Here is a 27,464-nt window from a genome sequence, read left to right on the forward strand (position 1 = left end):
CATTTACTAAGCCCCTACTGTGTGCCAGAATGTGACTCTGGTCCAAGTGTGGCTTTAAAGAGAACCGTAAAGCGAGGCGTTCTCCAACAGCCCTGTTATACATGACAACTCACAGCTTCCTCTAGCCTGTATACGATGTTCTTCCTAATTGGACATTGATTGATCACCAATAAAGGCAAAGTCATTACTTAAAATTGGTCCAGATCCTCTTATGCTGGGTGATCGGCTTGCAGTCGTTTTCACCACAATATTAAAAACCCTGGAAATGTAATAGAAGTGAGGTACGATAAATAAACTTCTACGTTACAAATCTCTGTTGAAAGGTTTTTGACAAACGTGGCTTTTTCAGGATTTCGTTAAGTAGGTGGAGGGGTCCTTTTGGGGGGATAAAGGGATCAAGGGCATAAGTGTGATTGAACTTGAGTCTGGTGTGGGACGGGAAAGCCAATCAAGACTTGTGTAAGCCTATATAAATCAATTTATGTGCCAGAGAACGAATAGCTGACTTTTTTTTTTTTCCAAACGCCAATTCAGCAATTACAAAGTCTGCCGGCAGTTAATTAAAAACTACCATCTCGTTATGTCCCGAGTTAAATTACAAGTGTGAAAACTACTAGTGTTTGCAATAACTGAGTGCTCTGGACTCTCTGGACTCTCATCAAAAGGAGGGCAGGGATAAATAACTTTTATTTAACTCACTAGAAAATCTCTCTCAGCTCTTTCATATTTAATTAACTTCTTATCTTCCCAGAGCCCAGTCTTACTCCGAGTTCCTAAGCAGTCGTAGAAATATTTGTTCATGTGTTCCTTTGGTGCAGAAGACTTTTCTCACGTTCGTTGAGTAGAAAAGTTAGAAATAATTCAACCCCAGAGACACCGGGGAAAGTGACACCCACCCAAAGCTTTGCACTGAGGCAGCCTAAACCCAAGAGAGACGTGTGGCAGAGAATGGTGACTTGGGGGCTATTGCCCGTGTGCCTCCAAAACTGGGGAGATTGGGTTGTAAGCACTTCTGTGGACTTTGGGGAAAGTTTTAGTTCTCCTTTGCAAGGCTGCCTTAATGAATTTAATGTTTTCCTCTTTCATAGATTCCACTGTCTGAAAGAGACCAAGCTCCTATCACACCATGGTGGATGTGAAGTGTCTGAGTGACTATGAATTACAGCATGAACTTACTAAGCTTGGATTTTCACCTGGACCCATACTACGTATGTATACGGCAAATTTGAGAGACTCGTTGTCTATTACTTAAAAACTACCTCCAAAGATTTCAAATTATTTACAGTGGAAGGAACATACACAATAAAAAACAGTAAAAGGGAAATAGAAAAAAATTTCTTAAAACACAGAAAACCGTAAAGAGGGAAGAAGTGATAAATACACCCAGATGCTACACACAGGTTACTAAGTATGGTGCCCAAGAGAAAGGATTGGTTTTTTTCCAACGAGGAAAATCCAGTTACTCTTGATGGTATGACCCTGTTGGTTTTTTTCATTTCTAGTATGTGCACTATGTTAACTGTTGATGTACTGATAATTCATATTCCCCATAGATAGGAAGTGCCACTTTGTCAGTCTTACTTTTGTATATATCCGATGCCTGTCTCCCTGCCTAACCCGCGGAGGCCTCACCTTAATTGTTTGTGGAAGGAAAGGAGCACTGGGCGCCTGGGTGGCTCAGATGGTGAAGTGTCTGCCTTCGAGGCTCGGGTCATGATCCCGGGTTCCTGGGATCGAGTCCTATGTTGGGCTCCCTCTCCCTCTCCCTCTGCCTCTCCCCCTGCTTGTGCACGCTCTCCCTCTCTCTCTCAAATGAATAAATAAAATCTTAAAAAAAAAAAGAAAAAGGAAAGGAGTGTGTTGAGAAGCTGTGGGGTGGACCTAATTGTAAAGACTGTAATTAACCAACAGTGTAAGGTACAAGAACAAGGATCCCGCGGTGACATACCGTGAATGCAGTGAGGTCGCCTACACAAGCAGAATAACTTACTCTGTTCTCCACATTCTTCTTTAGCTTCCACCAGAAAAGTGTATGAAAAAAAGTTAGTGCAACTGTTGGTCTCACCTCCCTGTGCATCACCTGTGATGAATGGACCTGAGGAGCTGGACAGAGCTCAGGATGATGAAGACAGTGAAGGTACCCTCAGAGGCTGTACTGCTAGATTGTAACTGTGTGTTTATTCAAACCTTGTCTGGGATGATCTGTGAGGCTTGTAATGCTATACAGGGTGACCTGTGGAATGTCCTTATGGCCTATTTGCACACAGAGCCTGGAGGATAGGCCCCTGGGCTGCGAAAGGAGCCCGTTATTCCATGTCCATGTTCATGCCCGCGACTCCTCGGGGTGGAAAGTGGGGCAGAAGGACTGGTCAATTTGCATGTCCTCTTATTAGCCAGAGCCAAATCTCTGTTTGCGTTCTCAAGCCGGGAGTTCCTGCAGGTAGTTTCCATATCTCCTTTGAGGTCCCAACCTCTGCTTTGCCTCAATCAGTAAATGTGGCAATCATTTTCTTCAGATGAAATGATTTCAAACCCATTCAGAAAGATGAGCCAAATGGTACCTCCCGGAACTCCTCTGCCTACTGCCCTCCTGACTTCATGGGAGCTGACCACAGCTGGTCTCTTCCAGGCCCCAGGGTAGGTCAGAGCTGTGGTCTCTGGGATCCGGGGGCTTCTGTTCCACTGGCCCCTGCCCCCACGGGCACCGTTCTCCTGTAGGGGGTGGGCTCGAAGATTCTTACAATCCATTCCAGGGTTGTTTCATTCAATAAACATTTAGTAGGAGTCCTCTACAAGCCACACTAAAATAACAGGAACTACCATGCCTTGAAGGCCCCCAGTGCATTTCTGGCCTAATGTGCAATAGCTCATTTAACGCTCACAAACTTTTAGCTGAAGTTCCGAGAGGCCGAGTGACTGGCCCAACATCAAATAGCTAGGAAGTGGCTCCAGCATGTGCCATGAAGAACAAGGTCCATTGTCTCTGTCACCATTACACGTCCAGCTCCTGGAACAGAACCAGGCATGGAGCGGGAATGCAGAATGTGTTTGTTGAAAAGAGGGTGACAGAACTGAGATTTGAACCCACGTCTGGTTCTCATAATTGTGCTCTTTTCACACATGCCTTACACTGTTCTCACAATTTCTATTGTGAGGATGAACACATTACCTTTTTGACCGTGTTTGACCTACAAAAAAATGGCAATTTCATATAGCTCAAGCGAATAGTTTAACAAGTAAAATAGGTGCCTGGGGCCCTCCGAAAAATCCCCCAGTGGTGCCTGGTATTGCCGTGCTGCAGCTCTGAGAGCTTTCCTTAAGTCCCGCGTGGCCAGCCTCATTTGAAAGAGCACCAGGCCTGGGAGATGGACCCCATCGGCCCCTGAGCATGCCCCAGACCCTTTCTGGTTGGGGGATATGTTCAGAGTCCTGCCCAGACCTGGGACTGTGTGTGTTTCCTGCCCTAGACAGGAGCTGAAGGGACTAGACCAGCCCTCTGATGAAATGAAGGGCCAGACTGGAAGATTCCAGAGAGGAAGGCTTGTGTCCTTACTGCTCACAGCTGTCCAGGAGTGCAGGTCAAAGCTGCACAGCCAAGCTGGGGTGGTCCCAGGCCAAGCTCTCCTGCTTCCCAGCACGCAGCCCTCCCCAGAGAAGCGTGTATGCCCAGGCCTCGAGAAAATGGGTACTCTCGTTTGGAAGCTTGGCCACTGCCTTCCAGACTGTGTCCACCTGAGGCCAGCCAACTGCGGGCAGTCAGGCCGGAGCTGCAAGCTCTGGGTCAGTCCCTCCCTTGTCACGCAGTTTTACGGTGTCAAGGATGGAGCTTAGGTCAAGTACGCAATGACTGCTTTCTCCGGGTCAGGGCTGAATGAGACATTGACTCTGCTCTTTGGAGGGGCCTTAGGGACCCCGGTGGCATTAGAATGAAGGGGTTGCCATGGGATGGATAAGGTCCTGGGGAGATTCAGCCTTGAGCATTTCACAGAAACACCTCGTCCTGGGCAGGAGGGAGCGTGTGGTGGGGACCAGTTCAGACCTGAGGCAAAGCAGTAGGCTATCCAGACAATGGGGGGCTTTGATTTATTTTTTTCATTTTCTCTCATTGTCTGGGCACCAAGTGGACATAGCTTTAAAGGTCGAACCTCTTTTCCAGCTTCCCAAATATTTTTGAGTCGGAGGGCTCCTTTAAAATCCTCTCCCGCAGCTCTGCTGCGTGTGCAAAGGCCCTGATTTTGCTCCAGGTTTATCAAAATGCTTCTCCACGGGTGGAAGCCCAGGGCTGATGAACAGCTACCGTTCCTGGCCCTGGCAGCTTCCCTGATCTTAAAGCCTTTTAGCGCAGCTCTGGCCTTCCCTCCTCTGGGGGCTTCCTCGGACCCAAAGGAGAAAAGCCTCCCGCCCGATCTTGACATTCAGGGCTGCGTGAGGCTTGCAGCTGGTTCAAAGGGTCAATGACTAGACTGCAAACAGCAGCCCAGCTTGAGCTCGGCAGTGTGTTTCTCCTGGAGTCATACAGATACGACAGCTTTCCTGTCAGGAGCCCTCCCCGCGTCCCCAGGGGAAGGCCTCAGCACTTTGCACAAAGGCTACTGCAGAAATGCCCTTTGCCCTCAGAAGGGCAAAGTGAATTTTCTTTCCCTCACGAAATTCTTCTGCCCTGCAGTTGGGAGAATTCACCCCGACGACTGGTGTTTATTTCCTTTTCTAGCTCGTATGTTCTCATGGCCTATTTTCCTTTTGTTTTCCATGATCCAGAGCTTAATGCCACTATCATTTTGAAAGGAAATATCATTCTCTCATCAGAAAAAAACAAGGGACCCAAAAAAGTATGTACAATTCTAATGCATGAATACTTTTACCCATAATGTATTAAATATAGGAAATAACACTCCTCCTATGTATTAAGAAAGGAAATAGCTAGTTACTCCCTTTCGTTCTAGCCCTAAAATCCTAGTTTACAGCAGCTCATTGTAATGCAGATTTCTGTTTGGTGAAATTATTTCCATGTTCTGGCTCAGGACCCAGAGTCACCATCCTCCTGCCCTTCCCTGAGTTTGCGGCTGCCCTGCTTTGCCCTCTGGCTGCCATTCCCCCCCCCTTTCCCAGGCCCCCGGGGTCCACATTCCCAGGGAGCCCTGACCACGGCTCCAGACCCACCGTGAGTGGAGAATCAATGTGAGTTCCTGCTTCCTTCTCTCCCAGACACTGAGCTCTGGCTCCCACGCCTCGCCGCCGTGTCGAAGCTCGCGGCCAAGTGTGCGAGGGTCAGAGGTTTTGCGGTGAGGCCTCGCTGGCTCAGAGCCCTGTCCTTCCCCAGGCTTCGTCCTGGGGCCTTGGGGAAGTCACTTAACAGAAGTCAGCTCCTCGTGCAGCCTAATAGCAGTACTACCTCACAGGGTGGGTGCGAAGTGAAAGGCTGTGAAAGGAAAGCTCTGGAACGAGGCACATGATTAGTTCACATAATGAACTCCAAGACGCCAACCCCAGGGACTTTTTCCCAGTCTTCTGACCACTGTCCCTCCGTATCTGGAGATGCCTGTCTCCTTCCATTTTGACAACACTGTTCACTCGGTTCCTGGTTCTGCGCATTCTGACTCTGTCTTCCGGCCCCTCAGTGAGATCTGTCTCCGGTCCTCCTCTCCTCTGCTCTGCATCATTTCCATTGCCCGCCTCCTTCCCTTTACCTCACGTCATCTTTGCACATGGAAGCCTCCACACGGCCCCTCCCCTGAGGCGGAGGCCTCCACACCCAGCCACTCCCAGAGAGCTCTTTCCTTTTCCTTGTCTTTCCATCCTCCCCTCTTTCCTGCATTCATGCAGCAAATGTTACTTATCATCGTGAACTTTCATAGATTACGTAAGTGTATTTATTTACCCTTCTCCCCGTGGCGAGCTCTACCTCCTAGCTCCTCCCACTGAGGACATCCAGGACCACGCTCATTTTTCACTCACCCCAAACCCACATTTGTGGCCTTGGTTCACCTTGATGGTTTCACCACCTTCCCGCTGTCCAGGTTCAAGGCCTCAGAGTTATCTTGGCACACCCACAGCCCCTCACATGTAAACAGTTGCCAATGAATTATGATTTTTAAAAATCCATCCCTCCTTTCTGCCATCCTAACTTGCCCCCATATTACCATTTTTTCCCTTTTTTTTTTAAGTAGGCTCCACGCCGGAGCCCAACGCAGGCTTGAACTCACAACCCTGAGATCAAGACCTGAGCTGAGATCAAGCCTGACACTTAACCGACTGAGCTACCCGGGCGCCCCCATATTACTCTTTTTATTTTTTATTGGAACACTTGTAATACCCTCCTAACCGACCTCTACCGCTAACCCTTCCTGATTCCAGGTCAGATGTACAAACAGAGTTTGAGCCTCGTCCTCCATTCGCCCGGAAGCAAGGTGCAAACTTACTACCCACCCCAAAGAGACTCCAGTATCTCCGTCATCACCCTCCAGAGCCTTCCCTGGTTTCCCACCCCTCTCATGTCCTTCCCATGTGCCTTTGCCTCAACCGTTCCTTATGCCTGGAATTCTTTTCATTCTCTGCCCCCATCCTCTGCCCATTTTTCTTGTGGTTAAAATCCTGTGATTGTTTAAGGCCCGACTCCAAGGCCATGCCTGTCCTCCCCTTAAAATTGCCCTTCATCCCCTTCCCCAGCTGTCTCAGGCTCTCACACAGAGTAGGAGCCCAGAGCTCACCTCATCACATCGGCCAAACAGCTCTAGCGACCAACAGGTTCGTTTGCGAATGTGGTCTAGTATTTATGCTCCTCACTGAGTCTCAGTAAATGAAAAGGAAACCCCACGCACACATATTCCTGTAGTAGGCTGCAGCTTTGGCTTCCCATCTGAACAGAATTCAAATCTGATGAAGTAAAGCTGATAGCTTATCAAATTTTCGAAAAGAATTTTAAAAATCTTCCAAATGGCTCATCAAAGGACTCCTTTCCATTCAGAAGACCTCATTTCCGCAGAACACCCCTTCGTCTAGTTCCTGCAGAGACACGGACGGGAGAAAAACGCAACCTGAGTGTTCGCAAGGCATGGGGGCGGGACCAGCGCAATTGGGTCTTTGCTATCCGTAAACTTGAAATAAAACCACATCGATATTTTGAATTGGCAATAGAATTAAATAGAAAGTTTGTGATGGCCCGAAACGTTTTGATCTGAAGGATTTAGATAAGCCATTCTGACTCTCAGAAGGGCCTTGAGACATCTGTTCAACTTTAAATTCTGAAGTAAAGTAAGTAAGCATTTAAATTTCCATGTAAAAGGTGGTAAAAAGTGTGTTTATGGAGTCACTTGTCTAACACCATAGACTTTAATTACTCGAGAGCAGTGGTGTGTACCTAACTGCCCCCTGAGTAGCTGGAGACGCAGAATTTGCATTTCTGTGAAACACCAACAAATACCTATTTCCCTCTTATCCTAGGAGGGTTTCCAGTGGAATACAGACCACTTTGAGATTTGGATTATGTCCATTTCTGGACGCTTTGTAATCCTGCGTGTGTGTGTCTGTGTGTGTGTCTGTGTGTCTGTGTGTCTGTGTGTGTATGTTTTATCAGATCGCATATGCAGCCCACTGCTTTGGAGATTAGGACCACTCAGAAAGTCAGGCCAATATATTTTTTAATGGGGGATTTTTTCATCAGAGGGACTCTGGGCTCCAGTGCTGGAGAAGGCAGGAAAGTCAATGTGTGTAATGCGGGCTCTCAGTCCCTTCTACCGAAGAGGGGGAAATGGGATTTGGGGTGTTTGGGAAGCAGAATGATCCGTAACGTCAGGGTGTATAAAGTGGCCTCTGAGTAAGGTGACCATGTCATTCACGCCCCGGACAGGATGCTTTTGAGATGAAAGGGGACACTTCTATAAGGGATGCTGGAATGACAGGAGTCCAACAGGACTGTTCTGGCAAACCAGGGCATCTGGGCGCCCTGGGCTTAAGAGTGGCTCCGGAGTGGAGGTGTTGGCATGTGCACGCCCGTCTGCGGACGGCTGCTTGTCCCATCCCCGGAGAGCAGCGGGGCCTGGGAGCTGTGTGCTCCAGAGCGCTCCTGGCCCCTTCGGGGTCTCCTTGTTCCCTCCCAGACACACATGCTCGAATCCCGGCTCACTCTGTTCTCCCAGCCTGGAATGCTCTCTTCTCATCTTGCCACCTATGCTACACATTCCACTGGGAGCTTCTAAAAATGTGTTCTGTGGGTCTGAGCCTAGCAACCTGCCCTTGCAATCCGCCCCAACTCCCAGCCTCTGCCTAAGAGCTTCGGCTTCAGGTTGTAAAACTCTGATGGCGAAAACCTATGGCCTTGAATCCTCTGCATTGAATCCAGGGCCAGGCGTCTGGGGAGAGGGGGCGGGAGTTACTCGGTCTGTGTTGGCTGATGCGGAAGGGAACCTTTGTCATATACAGATGTCGATGAGCGCCCTCTCTCTGACTTCCTATTCCATACATCTCTTCTGCCTCCTCGACACACCTTAACGTGGTCTCCTGAGGGACAATGCTTAGGGCACAGTGAACTGATGACCACCCAGGGAATGGTGGCAGCAGACCTTCCACCCCTGGGTCTCAGCCCATGAGTTAACAACTATTTATCTATACAGAGCATTGTGCTAGACCTTTTTGAGGAAGAAACTAGGTGCAAAAGGAGCCATGGTTCCTACCCTGAAGAAACTTAAAAACAAGCTCTGGAAATAAAAAATATGTGTATCACAACCCTGGACTCTAGAGCCATACTGCCTGGGTTCAAATGCCAGCTCGGCCACTGACTTGGACAAGACACCTGACCTCGCTGTCTTCATTTCCTCGTCTATAAATCAGGATAATAGTGGTTTCAGCTTCATAGAGCGTTGTGAGGATTAAGTTAAGATATGTAGAACAGAGTAGTGATGGCACACAGTTAGAGCCATGTAGGTACAATAATAACTGCTATTATCATCAGTACTATCATGGAAAAAGCATGGTATTTAATTATCTACAAAACAAAGCAAAGTACTTAATGGAAAATAATATGATGGCATCCGAATCTCAGTATTGAACTCCTAAGTGCTGCAGAGAAGGATTTATCAGAGTGCCCACAGGCATATTTATTTATTTAAAATTACAGATATAATTAAAGATTGTTCTCTGGAAGTGCTGTGTGTTGAATGAGGCAGCCCAACCTTTTAAAAAAAGTCATATGTGCCCTCCTTGAATATAAGGACTCCTTCTTCTTTTTTTTTTTTTTTAAAGATTTTATTTATTTATGTGACAGACAGCCAGCGAGAGAGGGAACACAGCAGGGGAGAGGGAGAGGAAGAAGCAGGCTCCCAGCCCAAGAGCCCGATGTGGGACTCGATCCTGGAACGCCAGGATCACGCCCTGAGCCAAAGGCAGACGCTTAACGACTGAGCTACCCAGGTGCCCCAAGGACTCCTTCTTCTTAATCTTCTGCTAAATCCTTCCCCTGCCTTTTGAAACATTGAAAAAATAATTTATTTTGAAATAACTTCAAACAGGCAAGTGGCGAGATTAGTGTAAAGAACTCCTAGGTTGCTTTCACCCAGATTATACGGTGGTTAGCTTTACCACGCACGCGCACTACCATTGTGTCTTTGAACCATTCGAGGGCCAACTGTTGACAGGAAGTCCCCCAGCTTCCCTGCACGTCTTCTGCCTACCCCCAAAGGACACTTTCCTCCATGTCCACCATGTGACGTTCCAAAGAAGGACATTCACATTGATTCAGTGCTACTGTCTAATATTCCGACCCCATTCCAATTTCACCGGTTGTCCCCCACATGTCTTTCTGCTTTCTGGTCCACGACCAATCCAGGAATGCACTTTGCCTCTCGGCAGCCTTCTTCAGTCTGGAGGAGCCGTGCCTCAGTCTTTCCTTTTCATTCATGCCCTTGACTGTTTTAAAAAGTACAGGCCTTTCATTCTGTGGGGTGATTTTTTTCTGTCTGATTTTTCCTTTTGACTATTCATAGAGGCCTTGCGTTCTGGGCAGAAATTCCTCAGACGGGGTGCTGTGCTCTTCTCAGAGCACCACACCAGGGAACAATGTCATCCTGTCCCGCTGGTGGTGATGGTAACCTAAATCACCTGGGAAAGTTGGCGTCTGTCAGATTTCTCCATAAAATCGTCATTTCCCCTTTGTAACTGAACGGTCTTTTGTGGGGAATTATTCTGAAATGATACCAACATAGTGTTCCTCGTCAAACCTCATCCATTAGCCCTAGCGCCCATGGATGTCTGCCTGATTCCACCTCCATTATGATGATGGCCCATTAAGATTTTTTATTTCTAGGGGTGCCCGCCTGGCTCCGTTGGCAGGGCCTGTGACTCTTGATCTCGGGGTTGTGAGTTCAAGCCCCAATCTCTCTCTTTTGAGAGAGATTACTCAAAAAAATTAAAAATAAAGTTAAAAAGATTTTCTATGTCTATCCTTCCTTTTGTATTTATTAGTTGTCATTCTACTGTAAGTGGAAGATCTCCCCTTCTCATTCACTCATTCATTCATTCACTCATTCATTCATTCATATATATTTTTAGCATGGACTTGTTGATTCCTTTTGATTCAGTAGGTTGTATTCATTGATATCATTTTAATGCTCAAATTGTTTCAGATTTGGCCGGTGGGAGCCCCTTCAAAGCAGATACTGTGTCCTTTTAACATGTCCTCATTATTCCTTGAGGATTTTCTTAATTTCCGGCACAAGATATTTCAGCCCCTTCTTGTGCTTTTCATGCCCTGGGAGCCTTGGTTCCTTTCATTGCAGGGTGGTATTTGGAAACCAAAATCTAGGCATTTAAGGAGCTCATTGTTACTGGGGAGTCATTGCTTCTAGGTCCTGTCAGTGAATAGAGTTAAAAAATAAACATCTGCGTATGTACACATACACCTAAAAGTCTAGAACTATTTTTATCTCTCTCTATATATAAAGTTAAAAGCCATGAGTCCATGTTGAGCTCCAGTTCCAATCCAACATTTCAATGTTCCTTCCAACCTTTCCCCTTCCTATGATGGTGAGAAACCTGGCTACCATTATCCTCAATATATTTTTGTTCAATTAAAAATTTTTTTCTCAGTATAGCCAATCTCCCGTCATAACAGCACCACCTCTTCTGCACAACCCCCCTCACCACCTCCTCCACCGCGGGGCATGCCAACCCCTCCATGTGGCCGTCCCCTCACCGACTCTCTTCCTTGGACACAGGGCACACTAATGCCTTCCTGCTCTCCCCTCCCCTACTGCCCTCATTCTTCAACTACCAGGCATCCCAGTACCCTCCTCCAAATACACAGCCCCCTGCACTCCCATTTCTTTAGCCTCTGGGCCTGTGACACTCTGCGTCTGTGTCCCTTCTGCCCCATTTCCAGGGCAGGACACACTGACTCCCAGGGGAGGGAAAGGAAGGGAAAGAAAGCTTCACGTCTCTTTTTTGCATCCAATTCTGAGGTCTGTTTCCATATCTTTGTGCCAAAACTTTAATAGGATTTTTACTCTCTTATTATTGCTGATAAGTTACCTTGCAGGCCTGTAATTAGCATGTGCATTGACTACCCCAAAAGCTGCCATTGGGAGGCCCGATGTGCCGAGGGAATATGTATTAAAGGACTGCTTCAGTGTGCAGTTTGAGTTGAGTGGCGTGCAAGGGTTTTAGGAGACCCGATGTTAAACATCTCTGTAACAGCTTCTTAATCAATTGAGAAACATCCTTATTCCCAGTAGTAGTTGTATATTCCACTTGGGTCAAAGTGAAGAGTAAATTACATATTCTATAACTACTTAATAAGCCCTCTATTCTTACCTGTAACATGTGCTAATGGGAGCTAAATGCTGTCTTTACAAGGAATGTAATTTAACATTCTCCTTATAAAAATACTAACCTCCTGGTAGATATGCTTAAATATGCTTAATGATCAATATGTCTTTATCTTATTGATTACATGCTGATTCTTTCTGTGTAATAGAACCCAGTTTTTGAAATACAAGAGCAGCAGGAAGAGATAGTGAAACGAAACTCTGATTACAGTGATAACATGTAAATAAAGGTAAAGTTATTTTCATAAAACTGAATTGTGAGTAGTGGTGTTCTCTTTCTACAGGAAAATATGAATTTATTTAGAAAAGTCAGCTTTTCCTTTTCACCTCCGAATATAACCCTGACTTTAGCTAATTTATCCTTTGCATTATGGGTCTATAGCTATATATACCCAATTTAGGGAGGGGAGTTTCCCATTGTACCTCCCATACGAGAACCCCAGATTATTTTAATCTCTTGGGACTTGTTAAGGTTTCCTAAGCACCGGGCACCGTTCATCACTATTCACGAGTTCAGGCATGGTTTAGTGTAATTATTGATCACGGAATTTCCTATTTGAAAGGCTTCTTAAAGGAGGCTGTGTGGCTCATCTTACAGATGAGGAAACAGGCGGAGAGGGATTATGACTCGCCCAAGACCACACAGAGAGGTAGCAGAAAAATCGGTAATGGACTTCCAGCCTCCTGGTTTCCATTCTATTGCCCTTTCCATTAGATCAGGCTGTGGAAAGGGGAGGAAAGCCAACCAGGCACCTGAGTAGTGAAACAGCTCCCCCCAGTGTCTCTTTCCGTGCTATCGCAGAAGGACTCCCGGACATCTATTCACCCATGGAAGCAGAAGCTTCTTTTCTGATGATTGCTTTGTAATGAGAGTCCGTAGGAGGCACTCTTCTGCGACCCTTCCAATCACACAGAAAAACCCTGGTACAGAAATCAGCGCAGTTCAAACGGGCTGACATATATGCAGATGGGTACCTGGGATTTGCCCAAGGGGATAGAAAAAAATTCAAACCTGAAAATATTTTTTGACGTTTTATGATAATATATCTTATGCATCTAAAAAAGGTATAAAGAATTCTGTAATGAGCAGTTAGACTCCCACCCCAGAGATTAAAAAAATAAATCAATTCCGTTGAAGGTCACTGTAGCCCTCCCTGATCATAATCCTCTTCCCTCCTTTCTCCCAAGGTAACCACTACCCTGAATTTACTACTTTTCATTTTTTTCCTTTCCTTTAGAGTATCCACAAACTTTAGTTTCTTCTGATTTTAGATTTTGTTTAAATGCTATCATCATGGGGCGCCTGGGTGGCTCAATCGATTACGCATCCCACTCTTGATTTGGGCTCAGGTCATGATCTCAGTGTCATGAGATCGAGCCCCATGTCACGCTCCACTGGGCGTGGAGCCTGCTTGGGATTCTCTCTCTCTCTCCCCCTCTGCCCCTCCCCCCACTTTCTCTCTTAATAAATAAATAAATAAATAAATAAATAAATAAATAAATAGCATCATCATGTAAGCATTCTATAACTTCCCTTTATCATTCAGCATTATGCCATGGGGTTCTTCCAATGTTAGTGCTGGTTCATTCATTTGTACTGCTATATAGTTATAAAAATATATCGATCCGCTCCTTCTTTATTGGACATTTGGATTATTTCCAAGTTTTTCTAATACGAGCAATGCTGCTACAAACATTGTGATACATGACCCATTGTATACAAGTGCAATAATTTTTTTCTGATTGAATGAATACACCTAGGTGTGGAATTGCTGGATAGCCAAGGACACAGACCTCTTCAACTTTAGAGATCATGTTAAATTGCTCTACAAAGTGACTGCACCATCTTACATTCCTACCAGCAACATATGAAGAGCTCCATCGTTCTCAATCTTCTTCAAAATTTAGTATCACCACACTTAATGTTTGTCAAAGTAGTATATAGGGTATAAGATTGTATTTCATTATAATAATAATTTGCTTAGTATTGCTTATAAGGTTCAGCATCTTCTTACATGTTTTTGATCATTTGTGTTTTCTTATCTATGAAGTGCCGGTTCGTGTCTTTTGCCCATTTTTCTATTAGGTTATCTTTTTCTTGTTAATGTACAGGATCTCTTTATATATTTAGAATACTAATCCTTTGTCAGTCATAGTGTAGCACATATCTTCTAGTAGTCTGGACTTATCTTTTTTTTTTTTAACTTTGAGGCATTTTATTATAAAAAGCTAGCACCTGTATACATAAACTAACAAGAACTTAAAATTCATCACACATTTACTTCATTTTTTAGCTTGACCTTCTAGTAAATCTTTAGCTTCATTGATTTTGGCTGCTATATAAGGAGCTCCTCCCTTGTCTGGGTGATTTAAAAGCATAATTCATCAATGAGCATCTCTTATTTTTCCTTTATTGGCAGTAGGGCTTACTCCTAGTATTAATGCTGCTTCTCATTTTGTCATTTTGGGTTCAAACCCACCTCTATAATAGCCACCACTGAAGGCAGATTTTGGTAGACTCTGAAAAACTTGTTTTACTTGAGGCTCCATATGTTTCATGGCTTGCAAAACATAACGGCCTGCAAATCCTGCAGCAGCAATGGTCGGTCCAGCTGCTACCACTGTACTGGCCATGGCTCTGGCTTGGCTCCCCGGCCTCCACCGAGAGCACGGTTCATACCAGCCCAAAGGCCGCAGCCACCAGTTCCCACTCCTCTCTACCAGACAGCAACACAGCCACCACCAGCAGACACCTTTTTTTTTTTTTAACAGGAGTTTTGGGTTCACAACAAAATTGAGAGAAAGGTACAGAGATTTCTTATCTACTCCCTGTCCCCACGCATGCATAGCCTCCCCCATTACCATCCGCCACCTGGGCCCTGTCTTTTCACTCTTTCCCCAGTGCCTTTAAAAAAAAAGTAATGAAAAAATTAATTTCAAGCTTACTTCTGTTTCTAACAAATAGTTCTTCTATGGCCTTCACCCAGATTTACCTATTTTTAACATTTTTGCAATATTTGTTCTATAATTTTATCTATTTTTTCTTGGACTAAATTCTAAACATCATGATCTTTTACTCCATCCCTAAAACTTCAGTATGTATTTCCTTAGACTGAGACATAAGGATATTCACACTACAGTGACAAGAAGCAGAAATTTTGGGGGTGCCTGGGTGGCTCAGTTGTTAAGCGTCTGCCTTTGGCTCAGGGCGTGATCCCAGGGATCAAGGCCCACGTCAGGCTCCTCCGCTGGGAGCCTGCTTCTTCCTCTCCCACTCCCCCTGCTTGTGTTCCCTCTCTGTCAGATAAATAAATAAAACCTTAAAAAAAAAAAAAGGTCCCAAACAGGTTCTGGAACTAGGAATCTGGAAAACACATATCCTTTAAAAAAAAACCAGAAATTTTTCTTTTTTTTTTTTTTTGAACATTTTATTTATTTATTTGAGAGAGCATGAGCAAGAGAGCGCAAGCAGGGGGAGTGGCAGCCGGCATGGTGGAGGGAAAGGGAGAAGCGGACTCCCTACTGAGCAGGGAACCAGACAGGGCCTCTATCCCAGGACTCTGGGATCATGACCTGAGCCGAAGACAGATACTTAACTGACGGGGCCACCCAGGCACCCCAGAAATTTTTCTACTAGGATTAAAGTCACATACAATTTACAATTTTAAAGTGCACAATTTACTGGCATTTGGGGCATTCATAGCGCTGTGAAACCACCGCCTTTATCTAGTTTCAAAACATTTTCGTTACCTCAAAATAAAACTCAGTACTCGTTAAGCAGTCCCTCCCCAATCCTTTCTGGCAACTACTAATCTGCTTTCTGTTTCAATGGATTTACTTCTAGATATTTTGTATAAATGGAATATTCAGTATGTGATATTTTGTGACTGGCTTCTTTCACCCACCTGACGGCTTGCAAGCATGTATTCCTATCAGCGCTTGAGTGAATAATGTTCCGTTATATGACTAGACCCCAGTTTGCTTATTCATTCGTCTGTTGATGGACATTTAGATTGTTTCCACCTCTTACCTATTGGGAAAAGAGATACTGTAAAAATTCAAGGACAAGTATTTGAATACCTGTTTTCAATTCTTTCAGATATACACCTAGGAGTGGAATTGCTGGGTCATGTGGTATTTCTGTGTTTAACACTCTTAGTAATGGCTAAACCATTTTCCACAATAGCGGCAGCATTTTACATTCACACTAACGTCCGAGGGATCCAGGATCACCGTGTCCTTGACAACATTTGTCCTTCTGCACCACCCTGTTTTCACTAGCCATCCTGGAAGCTGTGAAATGGTATCTCAATGTGGTTTTGAATTGCATTTTCCTAATGACTAATGATGTTGAGCATCTTTTCACGTGCTTATTGGCCATTCGTATATCTTCTTTGGTGAAATGTCTAGTCCAGCCCTTTGTCCATTTTTTAACTGGGTTGCTTGTCTTTTTATTGTTGAGTTGCAAGAGTTCCTATATATTCTGAAAGCCAGACTGTTATCAGATGTAAGATTTGCAAATATTTTTTCTCATTCCGAGCGTTGCCCTTTCACTTTCTTGGTGATGTCTCTTGATGCACAAAGGTCGTCAGAAGTGTGATTATGATGTGTATTTGGCATGGATTTCTTTGCATCTGTCCTGCTTGGAATTCACTCAGCTTCTTGAATCTGTACATTTATGTCTTTTGCCAAATTTGGGACATTTTCAGCCATTATTTCTTCAAATGTCTTTTTCAGCCTGACCTCATTCTCCTCTCCTTTAGGGACTCTGATGACACAAATGTTTGATCTTCTGTAATACCCCAGACTCTTTTTATCTGTTTTTTTTTTCTTTCTGTTTTCTCTCTGTGTTTTGTTGTGGGTGATTTATACTGTTCTATCTTCACGTAGATTGATTCTTTCCTTTGTGTTCCCCATTCTTCTGTCAAGCCCATCTAGTGAGTTTTTTATTTTGGTGGTTGCATTTTTTTTTCACTTTAAAATTTACACAGGGGGCACCTGGATGGCTCAGTCGGTTAAGTGTCTGCCTTCAGCTCAGGTCATGATCCCAGGGTCCTGGGATCGAGTCCCACATGGGGCTCCTTGCTCAGCAGGGAGCCTGCTTCTCCCTCTGCCTGCCCCTCCCCCTGCTTGTGCTCACTCGTGTGCTCTCTCTCTCTGACAAATAAATAAATAAAATCTTTTAAAAAAATAAAAAATAAAAATAAAATAAAATTTACACGGGGCTCTTCTGTATATATTCTACTTCTCTGTGAAGAGTTATTATTTTTTTTTTCATTTGTTACAAACCTTTTCATATTGCCCCTTGAAGCATTTTATGATGGCTGCTTTAAAATCCTGCTCAGATAATTCCAACATTTGTGTCATCTCTGTTGATGTTTATGAGATTCTGGATCTCAGTTAAATATTTTGTTTTAGCAGGCCTCCTCAGACTCCACACTGGTGGGGGAAGAGGGAGCCAGCTCTTTGCTGTCAGGTGGGGATAAAAGTCCAGTTTCCCCACTGGGCCTCCATGGCCACCCTGGTCTGCGGGTGGTGCCTTGTTGCTGGACTGCTGGGGGGGCTCCTACGTGGCCTCTATTGACTCCACCCCTGTGGGGAGGGAGTGGGTTTGACACCTGGGGGTGGTGGTCTTGGCTTCCCCTCCACCTTGGCTGGTGCGGACAAGGGTAGGCTGTCTGGCCAGCTTAGGGCAGTGACTGTCAAAAATCTCTTCTGTCTTGCTTGGCTGCCCCTTTCTCCTTTCCTGTCCTTTGGCTTTTCTGGGGGCTTTTTCCATTTGCACCCATTACCGTTTTCAGGTTGCCAACTTCTCCAGCACTCCATCTGGGATATGGGGGGTGAAAGGAAGACCCAGGGCACTCCCCATGTGTCATTCCTTGGGTGCCAAGGTCCCTAGTCCCTCTGCTTCTCTCCACCTTTCAGTGTCTTCTTACGTTTGCTTTATATATAAACATCCAGGTTTTGGAGTGATACTCAGCAGAAGAAATTGAGAGAAGCGTATCTATCCCATCTTGTTCCCAATCCCATTTTTGAAGTCTGTCCTTTTTCTTCTGATCTGCATTGTTAGCTTTTGTCCTATATCAAATTTCCATACATACATGGGTGTTTCCAAATGTACCCAGGATTTGTTTTAATCGGGTATGGTAAGGTGACAGATATGGAGACAAATACCACTAAAAGAATTCCTGGCATGCAGGGCCGCGTGGGGAAGTACCAGGGTCGGGGGTGGGGGGAGGCTGGTGAGGGGAAGGTATAGGCACTGACTTTATTGTGGTTTTTGCAGGAAGAAATTGGTCAGGTAAGGTAAGCATTTTAGAATTGGCTAGTTTGAACAATTTCAGTGAACTCCAGGCTACAGGAGTGGTTCCTAGTTGGCCAGTATCTGAGCTGAATCACAGCGGGAGGAAATACTGGCCTGGTATATGAGACACGAAGGAGGTAGCTGGGGGTATGGGTTTGGTGTTGGTTGACTTGCTTATGAAAGGCTCGTTCACCTGCATTCTCTCTAAGATTAGCAAGACTCGAGATGTCAAAGCATCATAAACCACAGAAAACAAAAGCTGTGATTAATTCAATGGGGCTCTATTCTGATCAGTTGTCCAGCCTGTGCCGATAGAAGAATGTTTTAATTACCTTAGCAAGTCCCCATCCTCCTTGTTTTAAAACAGTATCTCTATTTTACTTGTCCTTTTGTCCTTCCATATAAATTTTAGAATAAGCTTGTCAAGTTCCATGAAGCATTCAGATTGGATTTTGATTGAAATTTTATTGACTTTATGAATTAATTTAAAAAGAGCTAAATCTTTACTCTGTTGAGTCTTCCTGTTCATGTTCTTTACATTAATTTAAATTTTCTTTGACGTCCTTCAGTAAGATTTTATAATTTTCTTTTTTTAAGGTTTTTTATAATAATTTTTTTTTAAGATTTTATTTATTTATTTGACAGAGAGAGAGAGCCAGCGAGAGAGGGAACACAAGCAGGGGGAGTGGGAGAGGAAGAAGCAGGCTCATAGTGGAGGAGCCTGATGTGGGGCTCGATCCCGGAACGCCGGGATCACGCCCTGAACCGAAGGCAGACGCTTAACCGCTGTGCCACCCAGGCGCCCCTTTTATAATAATTTTTTATTATGTTATGTTAGTCACCATACAGTACATCCTTAGTTTTTGATGTAATGTTCCATGATTCATTATTTGCGTATAACACCCAGTGCACCATGCAATATGTGCCCACCTTACTACCCATCACCAGCCTAGCCCAATCCCCCACCACCCCTCCCCTCTGAAGCCCTCAGTTTGTTTCCCAGAATCCACAGTCTCTCATGGTTCATTCCCCCTTCTGTTTACCCCCCCTTCATTCTTCCCTTCCTTCTCCTACCGATCTTCCTATTTCTTATGTTCCATAAATGAGTGAAACCATATGATAATTGTCTTTCTCTGCTTATTTCACTTAGCATAATCTCCTCCAGTCCCGTCCATGTTGCTGCAAATGTTGAGAACTCGTTCTTTCTGATAGCTGAGTAATATTCCATTGTATATATGGACCACAACTTCTTAATCCAGTCATCCGTTGAAGGGCATCTCGGTTCCTTCCACGATTTAGCTATTGTGGACATTGCTGCTATGAACATTGGGGTGCATATGGCCCTTCTCTTCACTATGTCTGTATCTTTGGGGTAAATACCCAGTAGTGCAATGGCTGGATCATAGGGTAGCTCAATATTTAACTTTTTAAGGGACCTCCACACTGTTTTCCAAAGTGGCTGTACCAACTTGCATTCCCACCAACAATGTAGGAGGGATCCCCTTTCTCCACATCCTCTCCAACAATTGTTGTTTCCTGCCTTGTCAATTTTTGCCATTCTAACTGGCGTAAGGTGGTATCTTAGTGTGGTTTTGATTTGAATTTCCCTGATGACTAATGATTTTGAACATTTTTTCGTGTGTCTGTTAGCCATTTGTATGTCTTCATTGGAAAAGTGTCTGTTCATATCTTCTGCCCATTTTTTTATTTGATTATTTGTTTCCCACGTATTGAGTTTGAGAAGTTCTTTGTAGATCTTTGGATACTAGTCTTTTATCTGTAGTGTCATTTGCAAATATCTTCTCCCATTCTGTGGGCTGCCTCTTAGATTTTTGATTTTTATTTATTTATTTGACAGAGACAGCGAGAGAGGGAACACAAGCAAGGGGAGTGTGAGAGGGAGAAGCAGGCCTCCCGCCGAGCAGGGAGCCCGATGCGGGGCGATCCCAGGACCCTGGGATCATGACCTGAGCCGAAGGCAGACGTTAACGGCTGAGCCACGCAGGCGCCCCAGATTTTACGATGTTTTCAGCGTAGGTTGTGCTCATCTTTTGTTAGCTTTTGTAGGTAACTGTGTTTGTTTTTTAATTTTTGTTGCTATTGGGATAGTACCTTTTAAAAATCATGTTTGAGTGGTTTGTTGCTAGTATGTAGGAACACAATTGACTTTGCATATTGATCTTATGACAATGGCCCTCTGCAATTATAATAATTTTTCTGTAGATTTGTTCAGTCCACTTTGTATACCTTTCGTTTTTTTGTTTGTTTTGCTGGACTGGCTAAGACCCCTTTATTACAGTATTAAGTAAGAGTGATAAGAATTCCTTCCTTGGTCCTGATTTTAAAGGAAATGCATTTAGCATTTTTGTCTTTGAGTATGATTTTTGGTGTGGGTATTGGAAGACACTTTTTGTCAAGTTAAAGAAGTTCCCGTTCTATTTCTGGTTTGCTAGAAGTTTCCCTTTTTTTTTTTTAAGATTTTATTTATTTATTCGACAGAGAGAGAGACAGCCAGCGAGAGAGGGAACACAGCAGGGGGAGTGGGAGAGGGAGAAGCAGGCTCCCAGCGGAGGAGCCTGATGTGGGGCTCGATCCCATAACGCCGGGATCACGCCCTGAGCCGAAGGCAGACGCTTAACCGCTGTGCCACCCAGGCGCCCCAGAAGTTTCCGTTTTTTTAAAAAAACCTGAAATGGTGATGATCATAAGGTTTTCAACCTCTCTTCTGTTAGTGTGGTATAGATTATTTTAGAAGGCTTTTAATTAATTCAAAATCATGACTTAGGTTAACGGAGCACAATGTTGAAAATGAGAGCTTTATTAAATCAAGGCTGAGGTAAAAACAAGTGAGAGTCTGGAATCACTGTAGGATCTTTTATTAACGGAATCATTTTTAGTCAATAAAGGGATTTGAGGTTAACTCAATTTTAAAGAGCTCTAAATCAAAACGTTTTTTCCTGCCTGGGAGCGGGAGCACAACTGCCAGTTTGCCAAGCCGTTGGTAAAAATGTCTGGTTCTATATCATAAGCTGTTTTTGAAAGACTGAGTCCATGAAATAGAGTGATTGGAAAGTGTAACCCATCGCAGTTAGGAGAGGGTTTCATCCCCACCCCCAGGAACAGTACTGCCTCCTGACTCCCCAGAGGCCAGCAGTAAGAAGTCCTGGGAGAGGGACCCCTGGGGGGCTCAGTCGGTTGAGCGTCTGCCTTCGGCTCAGGTCATGATCCCAGGGTCCTGGGATCGAACCCCACATCGGGCTCCCTGCTCAGCGGGGAGTCTGCTTCTCCCTCTCCCTCTGCCTGCTGTTCCCCCTGCTTGTTCTCTCTCTCTCTGACAAATGAATAAATAAAACCTTACAGAAGAAGAAGAAGAAGAAGAAGAAGAAGAAGAAGAAGAAGAAGAAGAAGAAGAAGAAGAAGAAGAAGAAGAAGAAGAAGAAGAAGAGGGATAAGAAGGAGAAGGGGAGGAGGAGGAGGAAGTCGTCCTGGGAGAGTAGGAGAAAGGAGCGGGCAGGAAGTTGGCACAGCGCAGCCCAGCACACAACACCCTCTCTGATTACCTATTACTACAGGGGGCGCGCTATAACATCTCTGGCTAGGTTTGGGGGTCCACCTTGTCAAATATACATCTTGTGGAAGTGCAAACACACTTGTATTTTCTCATGCCCCAAAATGAATGGCTTTAGTCAAGGTAGATCATGTTCAAAAACCAAATACATTTTTTGATGAGTAAGGATTGAATGAGAAAACAAAATGATTCTTGTTCGTCTGGTTCTGGGTGTTAGCCAGGGTTTCGTAGTTCCCTGTGATACAGTAGGACATAATACCTCATACACGCTCCACTTTGGGATTCCATGCATATACTAAGTAGGCCAGAATTCGCACAAAATCAGTCTACCTAGAAAAATCTTCTTAAAAAAAAAACATTTCATCAAAAATATTCAAGAACAGATCAGATGGCTACAAGGGTTACTTCCATGGGAAATGAATTAATGGATTGATCATTTATCAATTAGTGAAAACAGTTTTTAGACACATGTTTTTGCTCTATTTTTCATGATGAGTTTCCCAATAGAAATATTAACAAAACAAGAACACAGGGCGCTGGAACTAGATTATGCGGGTTTCAGTGATGGTTGTGTCTTTTCCTAATTGTGTAACCTGGGCAAATAGTTTCACTCCCATAAACCTCTATTTTCTCATCTATAAAATGGTCACTGCAGAGTTGTTAGAAAGATTACATGGCTCAAGGCATGTGGATTGCCCAAGACAACAGGTGCTCAGCACACGGGATTTCTAATTCTCTCCTAGTAAAGCCTCACTATCCACCCTCTGCAGGGCAGCAGGGTGATCAGAGCAGGGGCTCTGAGACTACACTACCCGGGTTGACTCCTTGCTCCACCATCTCACCAGCAGTGTGACCCAGGTCACATGACTTAAACTCTCCATGCCTCGGTTTTGTCATCTGTGAAATGGGCACCGTAAAAGCTCCTTCCTCATAGGGTGGTATTGAGAATTAAATGGGTTTACTTACGTAAAATGCTTGGAGTGGTGCTTGGCACACAGGAAATAACGGCATAAGTGTCAGCTAGGATTATATTAAGATGCAAGCTGTTTATTGCATTGGCATATCTCAGAATTACTATATTTGTAACTACAGCTGTGATCAATGACATGGGGATGGGTGTCATTTTCTGACTTGAATGCGGGGGGGGGCGGGGGGAGGGTAGTGAAGGGGGTGGGGAAGCAGAGGCAGCCACACATTCCCCTCACCCTCAGCTGTGAATGCTTTGAAAACAGCCAGCTTTTTTTTTTTTTGTTTCTTTGCAGGTTCTCGCTCTGGGCATAGGGAGAAAGGAGCATTACACTCCCCCACGGGTGCGATTTCACCCTCACTAAGCCATTGCTTTAATGAACACCAATATTTTTTAGTTCCATTGCAAATGGTGTTTATAGTGAAAACCGTATTTTAACAACATGAAGGGAATTTTTCGAAACGAAAAATGAATCAACTCTAAACACGCCACCTGGCACGAAAACCGTTTCATTGTTTGTTTCCCTCTAGTTGTTTACCTGCACGTGGCGTGTGAGTTTAGCCAGTCGCCATCCCTGTGTGCGTACAATCCTATCCTCTGTTTACTGTGATCGATAACCCTTTCCCCTGACTTTATAATTACTATTATTATTGATGGCCGCATAGTCAAGTTGATAGGCCATGATTACTCCTTTTTTGAAAATCAAAATGTGCACATTTTACGTGCTGTAGGAGAACTCTACACGTGAATAATAGTAAAGGACAGCAATGATAAAAGAACAAAACAATCAAAGACCGAAACCTCCTTGTGGCAGAAGGGAAGAGAAGGGAGGGAGTATTGGATCGCCTAAGAGCTGTGAAATCCTATAATTTGATTTTGCAAAGACTTCTACCCCAAATGTTTTATTTAACAGGCCTATTTTCACACGTAAGAGAATTAAAAAGAAGTTGCCTGTGACGGTACGTGGAGGCTCATTATACTGCTGTCTACTTTTGTGTCTGCTTGAAACTTTCTGTAATTAAAAAGGTTGAAAAAAAAAGAATGTGCTTACAAACCATTTTTCCTATGCCCTTGGAAAGAGTTTGAAGTGTCTCTCGGTGAGCAAACCGCCACTAGTCCACGTGGTACCTTGGTGAGAATTTTCAAAGTCCCTTTTCCCCAAGGGTCCCCCTCTTCCAGGCAATCGTAGAGGCGTGTGCGTGTGCGGTGTCTGCGCTGGGCTGTCTCCTTGGACGCGGCACTCCTGTGCTGGGCGCGGCTTCCCGCCATCGGCAGAGGCCCGGCTTGGGCACCACTAAACCACTGTTAAGAACATCTTCTTTAGGGCGCCTGGGTGGCTCTGTCATTGATCGTCTGCCTTCAGCTCGGGGCCTGATCCCAGGGTCCTGGGATCGAGCCCCCATCCGGCTCCCTGCTCCGCTGGGAACCTGCTTCTTCCTCTCCCACTCCCCCTGCTTGTGTTCCCTCTCTCACTGGCTGCGTTTCTCTCTGTCAAATAAATAAATAACATCTTAAAAAAAAAAAAAAAAGGACATCTTCTTTAAGAAGGTGAGGCAGGGAGTAGAGGCGAGGGGTGGAGGCCGTAGCTGCTTGGGCACCCCTGGCCAGTCCCGGGAAGCAGGTGATCAGCCATAAATGATGGTACACCAGGCCATGCCCTCCCCAGCCCACCTTGGGCTGAGACCATCGGTCCTGCAGACACAACACAGCCGGCCTGGACATCGCAGACATTTGAGGATGATGAGGCCTGCATCAGAACCATGAGTGGACAATCAAGGAAAACCAGACATATGAGGAAAAACAGCAATGTTTTCATAATAATTACCATTATCATAATCATTATTGCTAACATTCATTGAATGCTGACTATGTGCCTAGAGATGTTTTAATCATTTTGCATCTGTTGTTTTTTTTTCTTTTTAGACTTTATTTATTTCAGAGAGAGAGAGTATGCAGGCATGAGCAGGGGGAGGGGCAGAGGGAGAAGCAGACTCCCCCTGAGCAGGGAGTCTGGTGCGATGTGGGGCTCAATCCCAGGACCCTGGGATCATGACCTGAGCTGAAGGTGACGCTCAACCAACTGAGCCCCCAGGCGCCCCTCATTTGCATATGTTGTCACTTAATCTTTACAACTATTTCTTAGGGAGGAAACAAAGGCATAGAGAGCTACGCCTTTTCACTTTGTAGGAAAAATAACAAGATGAAAGAAAGTTTTGGGAAAAGAACAGAAAACGTGATTGTCTTGACTTCTATCATTTTCGTTTACGGGACAACATTTTCGTTTTCTGAAATGACTTTCCAGTTTTTGTCTATGGCCAACTTGCTTTTTATTTTATTTTTATTTTTTGCTTCTTTATTTTATTTTTTAAAAGATTTATTTTTTGAGAGAGAGAGAGTGCCCACATAAGTGCACAAGTCGGGGGGGGGTGCCGAGGGAGAGGGAGAGGGAGAGAGAATCCAAAGCAGATTCCCCGCTGAGCACGGAGCCCCATGCGGGGCTCGATCTCATGACCCTGAGACCATGAGCTGAGCCGAAGCCAAGAAGCCGGTTGCTCAACCAACTGAGCCACCCAGGCGCCCCCCCAACTTGTTTTCTTAAAATAATGTTATTCTTTATGTACAAATGATGCCTGCTCATGAAAAAAGCTCCAGGCAATAAAGTGCAATAAGAGCAAAAGAAAGAGTTGATATTTAAGACCAGAATGTGACTTGCATCACGTGACCCTAGTTACCAGTGTGTCTGTTGTTAATGCGTGAGTCACCGAAGTAAAATATTACTCCACGGCACTTGAATGTTTTTGCTAATTATTAAGCAAAGGCAAACCTAAAGTTCGTGTTATGAGGTGGCTACATACCCTGACGTGCCCGAAACATCTTATCAGTCCTCGGATTATATGACTTTTTCTAGAATTAAAAAAAAAAGTCCTTTGTCCAAGACATTGGAAACAATAAATTCTTGATATTTTCTTTCTGTTCATTAGAGACCAGAGACTTCCATCACTAAACCAGAAGCCCTAGATGTCTACTGCCTGGCTTATAAGCATTCTGAGGGAATAAGGTAATGCTTTTCTTAGCATATGAGAGGATTTTGTTGTCTTATATAACTCCTGGGGAAATTTTTGTTATTCAGATTTCTGTGAAGGGCTTGAGGCTGAAAAGGATCTGTTGAAAAAGAAGAAAGATTCATAGTATCTTGTCTTTTTTTTTTTTAAGATTTTATTTATTTATTAACAGAGAGAGAGACAGCCAATGAGAGAGGGAACACAGGCAGGGGGAGTGGGAGAGGAAGAAGCAGGCTCCCAGTAGAGGAGCCTGATGTGGGGCTCGATCCCAAGACTCTGGGATCACACCCTGAGCCAAAGGCGCCCCTCTTTTTTTCTTTTTAAGTTTTTATTTATTTGTCAGAGAGGGAGAGAAAGAGAAAGAGAGAGAGAGCACGAGTAGGGGAGAGGCAGGCAGAGGAAGAAGCAGGCTCCCCACTGAGCAAGGAGCCCAATGCGGGACTCAATCCCAGGACCCTGGGATCATAACCTGAGCCAAAGGCAGACGCTTCACCACATGAGCCACCCAGGAGTCCCGTATCTCATCACTTCAAAGCTGAAAGGACCTTGCATATTGTCCAGTTCCCCACTTACATCTGGAGATAAGCAAACAGGCCAGAGAGGCTGGGGAAGATGCCAAAAGTCACAATGAACTGAGATCAGAGTCCAAGTGTCTTGATTTGCAGTCTTTGGAGACATTTATTACTATTAATGTCTTGGAAAATAGGGAGAGAGGAAAAAAAAAAGGAGCAGGTAGTTGAAATAAGAGTTCAAGACGGGCCATTTTACTTGTTCAGAAAGTAAAGTCTTCCGGGAAGTTCCAGAACTTCTGAATAAAGTTGGGCAGATTTCCAGGATTAGACAAGTGGGTACATAAAACTCTCACTAAGAGATTTCAGAATGTACCATCTTGCCCTTTTAAACCAACATTAACAGATTTCAAAAGCCCTATCCCATCCCACCCCTGAGGGGCAGGCAGTCCTTATTCACACCTGCGAAGAGAGAAAGGAGAGAGCATGGGTACTGGCGTCCCCCATCCACCATTCCCGGTGGGGACCCAAGGATATGCAGGTCCCTGCGGCAGGCCTTGGGCCAGCATTGAAAGATTTTATGCAAGCGGGTAGTAATACTAAATAAATGCTTTTGGGGATTTTAGGGATCTCACATCCTTGTGATACCTCATTAATCTCACTTGTTGAAATCAGCATAGGTTTTAAACAAGTAGATGGTTGCTCGCTAAATTTTAGCCCCACCGCGGTTGCTCCCTTGGGGCCCAAGAGCCACATACTTAAAGGGGTTGCTCAAGTCATAGCTGTACACAACCCTGAGAGCCACTAATGTTTTCACAGGTTACCTGCAAGAGCGTCAAACAGCAGATTCAAAGGATGGAGTAGCACCCGGGAGACGGATTACTGCCCCGTGAACAGGAGTTTTGAGTGCGGGAGTCTAGAAATTCTTCCGGTGGGCTTGAAGCTTGCTGTGTTCGGCATCTTCATCATCGTGATCTTTGTCTACATAACGGTGGAAAGGAAGCCGTTCTTTGGCTGAGTGCTTCAGGAACACAGCAGTGAGTGAGCCCGAGCCCTGCTCTGGGCCCTCCGGCTGCAGGAAAGAATGGAGAGACTGCTCCGACCGGGGATGCCCCGCCCCACAGCCAGCTTGCTTCCGGGTCTGTGCGCTCACAAATCCGTACCCAGGCTCATGATTTCAAAGCCGAAGGGGCCTTCCGTGCTGTCTAGTTCACCGGTCATGTTTCAAGAGGAGGAAA

The 27,464-nt window shown here is 44.8% G+C and overlaps 1 protein-coding gene, 1 long non-coding RNA gene and 1 pseudogene across 2 annotated transcripts; 1 reads left to right on the forward strand and 2 right to left on the reverse strand.

The window, feature by feature from the left end:
- The first annotated feature begins 644 nt into the window (after positions 1-644).
- On the forward strand, positions 645-27,244 carry LEMD1 (LEM domain containing 1). The gene is made up of 6 exons (XM_045787529.2): positions 645-1,002; positions 1,089-1,208; positions 2,015-2,137; positions 4,759-4,829; positions 25,637-25,713; positions 27,046-27,244. Exons 2-6 carry the CDS (start codon positions 1,127-1,129, stop codon positions 27,242-27,244), a joined length of 552 nt encoding a protein of 183 aa, XP_045643485.1. The 5' UTR covers positions 645-1,002; positions 1,089-1,126.
- Positions 14,002-14,563, reverse strand: LOC123785681 (mitochondrial import inner membrane translocase subunit TIM14 pseudogene; annotated as a pseudogene).
- On the reverse strand, positions 25,849-27,174 carry LOC123785684 (uncharacterized). The gene is made up of 2 exons (XR_006777711.2): positions 27,051-27,174; positions 25,849-26,688 (listed from the first exon to the last, which is right to left on the reverse strand). It is a non-coding gene; the product is annotated as an uncharacterized LOC123785684 (long non-coding RNA).
- Positions 27,245-27,464: the final 220 nt, after the last annotated feature.

Source organism: Ursus americanus, chromosome 2, assembly GCF_024610735.1.
Source record: "Ursus americanus isolate L20-20 chromosome 2, mUrsAme1.1.p, whole genome shotgun sequence".
Taxonomy (NCBI): domain Eukaryota; kingdom Metazoa; phylum Chordata; class Mammalia; order Carnivora; family Ursidae; genus Ursus; species Ursus americanus.